Source organism: Gracilinanus agilis, chromosome 1 (assembly GCF_016433145.1).
Source record: "Gracilinanus agilis isolate LMUSP501 chromosome 1, AgileGrace, whole genome shotgun sequence".
Taxonomy (NCBI): Eukaryota; Metazoa; Chordata; class Mammalia; order Didelphimorphia; family Didelphidae; genus Gracilinanus; species Gracilinanus agilis.
In genome coordinates, this window is record NC_058130.1 from 37,202,824 (window position 1) to 37,211,226 (window position 8,403).

At 41.8% G+C, this 8,403-nt stretch overlaps 1 protein-coding gene across 3 annotated transcripts in view; it reads right to left on the reverse strand.

Annotated features, from left to right (window-relative positions):
- EIF4E3 (eukaryotic translation initiation factor 4E family member 3) overlaps window positions 1–7,794 on the reverse strand; it is a 51,022-nt gene extending 43,228 nt beyond the window's left edge. For 2 of the 3 annotated variants that reach the window (XM_044661889.1, XM_044661739.1), the window contains exon 1: window positions 7,553–7,794. In XM_044661889.1, the coding sequence (XP_044517824.1) occupies window positions 7,553–7,737 (185 nt within the window). In that variant the 5' untranslated portion in view covers window positions 7,738–7,794. The remainder of the gene's footprint in view (window positions 1–7,552) is intronic. The other variant, XM_044661819.1, reaches the window with a different exon arrangement.
- Window positions 7,795–8,403: the final 609 nt, after the last annotated feature.

Here is an 8,403-nt window from a genome sequence, read left to right on the forward strand (position 1 = left end):
GAGTATATAAACATTAGCTATTATTAGTCTTTTGTATGGGAAAATACTATGCTAGGTGCTAAAATCTTTCCCCTAACTGAGCTTATAATCTCATAGAGAATATGATATGCAAATAACTATAAAATAATATAATACAAAGGTATTTTTTTTGAATTTTTTTTTTAAACCCTTGTACTTCGGTGTAGTCTCATAGGTGGAAGATTGGTAAGGGTGGGCAATGGGGGTCAAGTGACTTGCCCAGGGTCACACAGCTGGGAAGTGGCTGAGGCCAGGTTTGAACCTAGGACCTCCTGTCTCTAGGCCTGACTCTCACTCCACTGAGCTAACTACAAAGGTATTTAAGAAAAGCATAAATTCCTATGTGAGTGACTTTTAAGAAGGAGAGAGGTCTCCAGAAGGATTAATCAAGGAAGGCATCCTGGGAAGAAAATAATATATGAATTTGGCTCTGAAAGACTGAAGAACCCAAAGTCTAGACCAATGACTGAATCAGTGTAGATTGTTCCTTAACTGATGGACATTGAAACTTTTCCATATTTCTATATTTATACTGTCTGGGTAAAAAAAAAAATCTTACTTGGTACTCAACCACATGGTAATGAACCTCCATAAATTTAGTTAGATTGGTTTTCAAATGATAGCTTATTGTCAAAGCCATATTCTAAACCTTTCTTCTTTGTTGGGACCTAATGGAACTTGCCTCATAAAACCAGAAAGATTCAGACAATAATTAGGCAATGGGGTAAATCTTAGTAGAGGAACAATATATATATCCAGAACTCAAAGCCATCTCAGATGCCGTCTAGTTCAAACTTCTCATTTTATAGATTAGAAAACTGAAGTTCAGAAAGATTAATTGAGTTTCCCAAAGTCACACGGATTGGAAACATGAACAGTAGGACTTAAATCCATGTCCTCTGACACTTGAACATTCAGAGCTTTTTGTTACAGTAAGCTGTCTCCACGTTAGCTTTTAAATGATCACAATGCTATTTTAATTACTATTCCCCTTCCTTATTCACTCAAAGTCCCTCAAAGAAACCATGGCAAGTACTGATATAGTATAAACCACAGTTACTGTTTTAATATTGTGAGTCTATTTAACTTTCTTGGTTCATCTTTACCTATCCTACAATGTCATGCTAAATGTAATGCTGGTAGGACTGTGGAGAAGGAGGTGCTACTTAATTTTTTTTATTGTAATTATTGTATTTTTATTGTAATTAGTACCAGCGAAGCCAGGAGGCTTCAACAGTATCGAATCATACATAGGGGCCAAGAAAGATGAGAATTCAGAAAAGGTCACTGAATAAGGGAATGAAAGATCATTGGTCATTTTACAAAAAAAGTTTGAGTGTGGTGATATGGTCAGAAGCAAGTTTGCAAAACGCTGAGAAGGAAATGAGAGGAGAGAAAATTTAAGCCACAGGTGAAAAAAAGCCTTTTTTTAAAGGTTTGGCTATGACAGGGAGGAGAACTATAGGATGATGGATTGAAGGGACTGGTAAAAGTGGTATTTTTTGGTGATGAGAGACATGGGCATGTCTATAGGCAGCAAGAAAGGAGCCATTAAATATGGAAAGACAAAGTTAAAAAGAGAAGAAATCATTGTAGGGTCTAGCTATTGCAGGAGACAGAGAAACAATATAAACTCAATAATGGTCATAACCATTCTTTTGTCAGGTCTCTTTTTACATACTGTTCCTTGTCACTTAAAATATATATGTATTTTACACATATACATATATATAACAATTGAATTATTATTTTTAACTAAAAAATGTAAATAGTTTTGTCTCTATGGTTTTACTTGGAAGCTACCTCCAAGTCATGCTTTTTATTTCTTTGTTTAAATTTCCACTTTTCAGCACAACATTTAGGTAGGTTCTACCTGCCACATTGGAAATGTCATGGGTGCAGGGCTGGATTGTATGTCTATTACCTGCAGACAAATTGCATAAAATTCAAAGATAATCACTCCCAGGATTTAGACACTGTTTTTCAGTTCCAACAACTATGGAGGGCATACTGCTAAAATCCAAGGGAAGCTGGGAGCTTCACTGATAAAAGTTCCCACAATAACAGAAATCATAGGGCCACCAACCACTGAGGTATCTGTTGAGAGGTATTTGTTGAATATAGTGTTAAGAATTAAAATTGTTTCTAAAAACATCAATAAATAATTTAGTAAACTTTTTTCTCTTTCATAGGATCACTGAACTAGACTTTAGAGACCATCTAGTTCAACTCTCTCATTTTATAGTTGAGAAAACTGAGTCCCAGAGTAGTTACATGACTTGACAAGTATTACATAGGTGAAAGTGTAAGAGATAAATATGAACCCAGGACTAGGTTCCTGAGTCAATTCTCAGTTAGGTGGTACAGTGAGTGGATAAAGTATTGGACCTCGAGTCAAGAAGAACTGAATTTAATCCTGCTTCAAAAATTAGCTGTCTCACCTTGGGCAAGTTACTATTACCTTAATTTCCTCATCTCTAAAATGGAGGTAATAACAGTATTTACCACCTAAGATTGTTGTGAGAATCAAATGAGATAATATTTGTAAGGCCTGGCACAAAGTACTTAATTGTCTCAATAGGATTGAATAAAAGTAAACTGAGAAGCAGAATTCTTAAGCTTTATCAGTTTATTAGCAGGATACACTATTAACCTACTGCTAACAAAGCAGGTCAAGTGGCTACTTCAGTTAGGCTGGAGACCCAGGAGAGGTAAAACTCCTTTTTATAAGCATAGAACAAAGAATAGAACTAGGTAAGTGAAGAAGATAATGCAAATGGTTACAGGGTTGGCAGCATCATGGGATAAGAATGACCCGTTTGGCTAGAAATTGGAATGAGGAGCTAGCAACAACTCCCTCCTTCCCTCCTCTGACTAAGAAATGTTCATTGTTTGAGCCCACCTGCAAAGTTAGAGATAGTGGACCAGACTTCTCTGGATAACAAGTCAAACATCCTTGAAGAATAGCTGAGTGTTATAAAGATACTAGACCAGACACCCTGGTGTCCACCTGCATCCTGAAAGGATAACAGATTTCCTTGAGGCAAGAACAGAAGTGATCAGCAGGGGAACTAAACAGCTCATAGGCAAAGAGACAAATATGGCTTGAGCAATCATACAAAATAGAGCAGTAATACAGAATAGAACTAATTACAAAATGATACAGAAACAATTTGATTTCTTCATAATAAATGCTTGTTTTTCCCTTCCTCTTTTCTTGGTTTCCTCACATGTAAAACGAGTGAATTTAACATGTGAAATTATTAATAGCACCTCCTTCATAGGGTTTTTGTGAAGATCAAATACCATGTATAAAGTACTAAATAAAAGCTAAGTAGCACAGTGGATGGAATGCTGGACCTGAAGTGAAGATCCAAGTTCAAATCCAGCTTCAGACCCTTAGCTGTGTGACCAGAGGTAAAACACTTAACTGAGGTCTGCTTCACTAAAATGAGGATAATTATTATCCCAGAGTTATTGTGAATGCTGTGAAAGTACTCTAGGAGCAGCTAGGAGGCTCAGTGGATAAAGAGCCAGGCCTGGAGATGGAAGGTTCTAGATTCAAATCTGACCTCAGACATTTCCTAGCTGTGTAACTTGACCCCATCTGTCTAGCCCTTACTGCTCTTCTGCCTTGGATCTGATACTTAGTATAAATTCCAAGACGGAAGGAAAAAAGTTTTGAAAGACAAAAAAAATTGCTTGCTATGGCGATGATGGTGATGGTAATGACAATGATGATGATATACTCTGATAACCTTAAATTAGAACATGAAAAATTATAAATTCAAAAGAAAGAAGTTACATAAACAGAAATTTAGAAACATACCTATGAAGAATCAATAAAAGATTATAATTAAAAAACAGTACAATATAGCTTCATAGTCCAATAGCCCTTCAAACCTTTTTACAATAAAAAGCTGTCCTGACTTGCAAACTATCCCCACAAATAAACATAGAGTCATGGTCCATCCTCACCTCAGTATCCCTGTTTTATTCTCAAGAAATACAGTACAAATATCTGGAACATTTAGCAAATTTGGGGGTTCAAAGATATGCAAAGAAATAAATTGAAGACAAGAAGAAATAGATTAGAACTGGCTTGCTTCCAGACCTGACAAATCTTTGCTTTACTCTTTGTTTTTTGTTTTTTTTCCCTCCATTTAGAATTGTGAGGATCAATTGAGCTAAGGATTAATTTTCAGTTGAAAGACTGCTTAGCACAGTGCCTGGCATACTATAGGCACTTAATAAATTCTTATTCCCCTCTTCTTCTTCCTTTGCCTGAAATGCTATCAATTACAGTTATGTGGGTTAATAAGCATCTTCTCTTTTGAAAAATACTAACTCTTCTCTAAGGAATGAGGCATTTCAATCATTCCTATTATTTTGCTCCCTAACATCCATATTGAGGGAATAAGAATTTGGATTAAAAGGAAGGAGAGGGAGGGAGGTTTAGAACATGGAGAATTTTATCAGGATGTGTATCTCAGTAGGAAATTTAGGGAAACATGTGGGTTGGAGAAAGGAGTGCAGAAAAACAGTGACCAGGTTGCCGAAGACAATTTTGAGCACTGTTAAATATAAAAGGACAGACACTCATATAGATGTGGGCCTGAATTTGACCATCAAAGTCAGCTAGTCCAAACCTCTTTTTTGACAGATGAGAGAACTCAGCTGCTGAGATTTGAACTGAGGTCTGCTTGATGACAAACTCAACACTCTTTCCACTATATCTGAACTCTAATTCAAGTCTACAGAACTCATATTAGCCCTGTAAAATTGTCTTCGAGAAAATGGATTCTGAGCTCCAAATAAACTCTTGAAACACAACTTGTTCATAAATTGGGAAATATGTATATAATTATTACTGATACTAGGTGGTAGGATGGAAGGAACTGCTCAATAAAAGCCATTTTAAATATTGATCGGAACAAAATGTAGTGTTATTTGGCATGTTTGAACTAATTATGTTTTATAAATGACTGTAGCCATCAATATTAATGATTTTTACACTGTGAAGAAAATATATTCAAATTAATTATTGAGTTAATAAAATGAAAAAAATCCTAAACTCTTAAGTGGAAGAATATTATTTATTGAGTTTTTCCTTTTCTGTTTATCATAAAATGTCATGTATACCATTTCAAGAAAATGTTATAAAACACTGAAACAACACATCATTTTTGTCTATTCTACCTACCTGGAGAAATCAATGAAAATTACTGTTGTTTCTTGAGACCCTGTAGTACACTAGAAAGAATGCTGGCTTAATCTCTCAGGGACTTTATTTGCTCATCTGTAAAAGGAAGGGGTTATCCTAGATAAGGTACCTCCCAGTTTAAATCTATTACTATTCTATTATTCCAAATTAAGTTTTTGATAATTAAACTTTGGGGGAAAGGAGGAGGAACGGGAATTCTCTATACCCATAACTACAAATCAATGTGAACATTCTTTTAGGCAATAAAATTCCTCAAAATTCAAAAATTCCAGAATTCCAGAATTGACTATAACACTTGCTTCCTCTAAATATTAGATTATATTATTGAAAATTTTTTAAAGTGGATAGCTAATAAAGAATTAGCATTATTTTTGTTTAAATTGTCATTGTGTCCACGCCTTTGAAAAGAATGAGATAAAAGGCAATTCCCTTTTGGGAAAATTAGCTTAAGCAAAAGCACTGTAATGACAGTTAAATGTCCTATTAGGATTCTATAGCTATATAAAAGCAGTCAAATTGAAATGCTTTGGAAAACTGGAGAATGGGTACATTTCCTCCCCTTAATTAACTTGTGAATAACAGATCACTAATTCAGCAAGGACAGCTTAACCTTTGTTGATCCTCAATTAAGTATTTTAGATAATACCTTTGAAATGAAAGACTTGCCTACCCTAAGAGATTTTTATAGAAGTGTTTTCACATAAAATTTTCTCCTAGTAATAAACAATAATAGATTCAGCTAAATTTCCACAAATGTATTTTGTATAGCCTTTTAGGGAGGACATCATTTTACCTTTTTGGAGTGTTAGAATGAGCAACTAGGAGTTACTGTGGATAAAAGTGCCAGGTCTGAAGTCAGGAAGGCTCATCTTTATAAGTTCAAATCTGGTTTCAGGCACCTATTAGCTATGCGATACTGGGCAAATCACTTAGCCCTGTTTGCCTCAGTTTCCTCATCTGTAAATTGAGCTGGAGAAGGAAATGGTAAACCACTCCAGTATCTTTGCCAAGAAAACTCCATATGGGCTTACAAAAAGTTGGATGTGACTGAACATAAATAGTGTTTGTGGGTACCAAGTCACTGGAAGGCCTTGGGATGAAACTCTTAGGCTTCCACACTCAAGACCCTTTCCCAAAGATAATGAAATTTCATCTTCTGCTTGTATAGTACCTTGTACTTTTCCAAGTACTTCTGCACCTATTATTTTTTTTTCTTCACGGTCATCCTGTGTGGTAGAGAAGTCTAATTTTATTATGCTCATTTACATATGAGAAAGATGAAACAGACAGAACTAAAGTGAATCGTCAGTTCTTTTGGGCCTCCTCAATCTTGGTCTGGTGCTCCCTGCAGTTGCTATTTAAAGGGAACTGAGATAGCAGAAACTTTTACAGATTGAGCTCGCTAATCCTCCTCCTACCCCACCTTGCCAAGGGCTAAGAAATAATTGAAGAGCTCAGCTTGTGTCTCCATAAGTTTCCAAAGGTTTCAAGTTACTACCGGGCTTTGCTAGGGCAGAATGGGCACAGGCGGCCTGAGGGATGGGTTTGGAGAGATAAGTCAGTCATTCAAGGCTCTAAGCCATTTGTTGGCTCTTTTGCTAAACTCGAAGGCTGCTCCCCCATGGTGTCTGGTTTCGTAAGGTCAACGGCCTTACCCTTTTAAAACAGCGCAGTACGGGGGCACGGAATGGAAGGAGGCGGCTAAGGGGGGGAGGGTCTCTGGGTGTAAAATTCGCTTTAGAGATTAAAAAGAACTGGGGAAGGAGTTTGGTCAATCTGGAGGCCCCAGAGAACCGGAGTGATAGGGCTGTGGGCTGGAGAGGGGATGGCTCCAGGCTCTGAGCAGGAAAGGCACTGCAGAGGAGGGCAGGCGGGAGAGGTAGACATGATCTTGCCCTGCGGCCGGGCCGGCGGGGGTGAAAGGGGGCTAGGCGGGACAGATTTAGGGGGGGTTAGGATGAGACTTGGAAGAAGATGGAGTTTGAGGCAGAGAGCCCCCTGGGCTCGTGAAAGAGGCGCTGGGCTAAAAGGAGAGCTCAGGGAGCAAACTAGGGAGTGGAGAGGAGCGGGCCAGCCCGGCAAGGAAACAAAGCGGTCCTAGGGCAGCTGCCGTTCCCGGTCAGGGTGGGCCGGCCCGGACAGGCTGGACTGTGATGGGCTGGGCCGCCCCGTCGGAGGCGGGGCCGGTGGCGCGAGCTCCCCCTACCCCCACCCCGGTTCGGGCCGCTGGGGGCGGGCAAAGATTGACCCCAGGGCCCAGCTGCGGTGCAGCTCGCTGGGCCCAGCCTCCAGCCCCGGGCCTGGCCTCACCTGTCGAGCCAGAAGGTCCAGGGGGAGTGCAGGGGGACGCCGCCGGGCTCTGGCCTCAGCTCCGCCAGACGCTGTATGGCCAGCGGCTCCTCGGCGTCCGGCGGCCCGGGTGGCTCCCGGGCGCCCGCGGCGGGGGGCTCCGAAGGGCTCAATGCCGCTGCCTCGGCGGCCGGGGGAAGCGCCATTTTTTCTCCTCCCCTGGCCCGCGAAGCGAGCGCAGGCGAGCACCGAGAAAGCCCGAGGCTGCGGAGGAGCCGGCGGCGGCAGCAGCAGCAGCAGCGGAGGCCGCGGCAGCGGAGGCTGAGTCACCCCCACCCGCCCGCGCCCGCCCTCTGTCTCCTCCCCGCCCCCCGCCCTCTCCTGCCTCCGGGTGCCCTCAGCTCCGCCCCACGCAGGGGGCCGCGGGGCCCAGCCCGCTCCTGCTGCAGCACCGCCCCTGGCTACCCGCCCGCTCTTCCCCAGCGCAGAGGTCAAGGCTAGCTCAAGCCTGGCCGCAGCGCGCGCCGCTAGCTGGCCCAGGGCCGGGGCGGGCACAAAGAGCGGCAGGGAGTGGGTATGGGGATGGGTGGCGCGCGCATGGTCATCGCGAGCCAGACAAGGAGCGGGGCGTGCAGACAGGTAGGCCCCAGCGTAGGATGCGCGAGCGCGACAGATGCGCTAAGAGCTCCCCTAGCCCCAGGGCATACAGGTGCGCAGCTTGGCGGCTGGACGAGACATTCACACGCACTCTTCGAGTGTCTGGTGAATTCCCATTTTAGCTGGAGGGGAAGCCACACTTAACTGTGGCAGCTCTACTCCACTGTAGATTGCATCAGTGCGCCCATCACCCCTAGACGGGTCCCTCCTCCCCT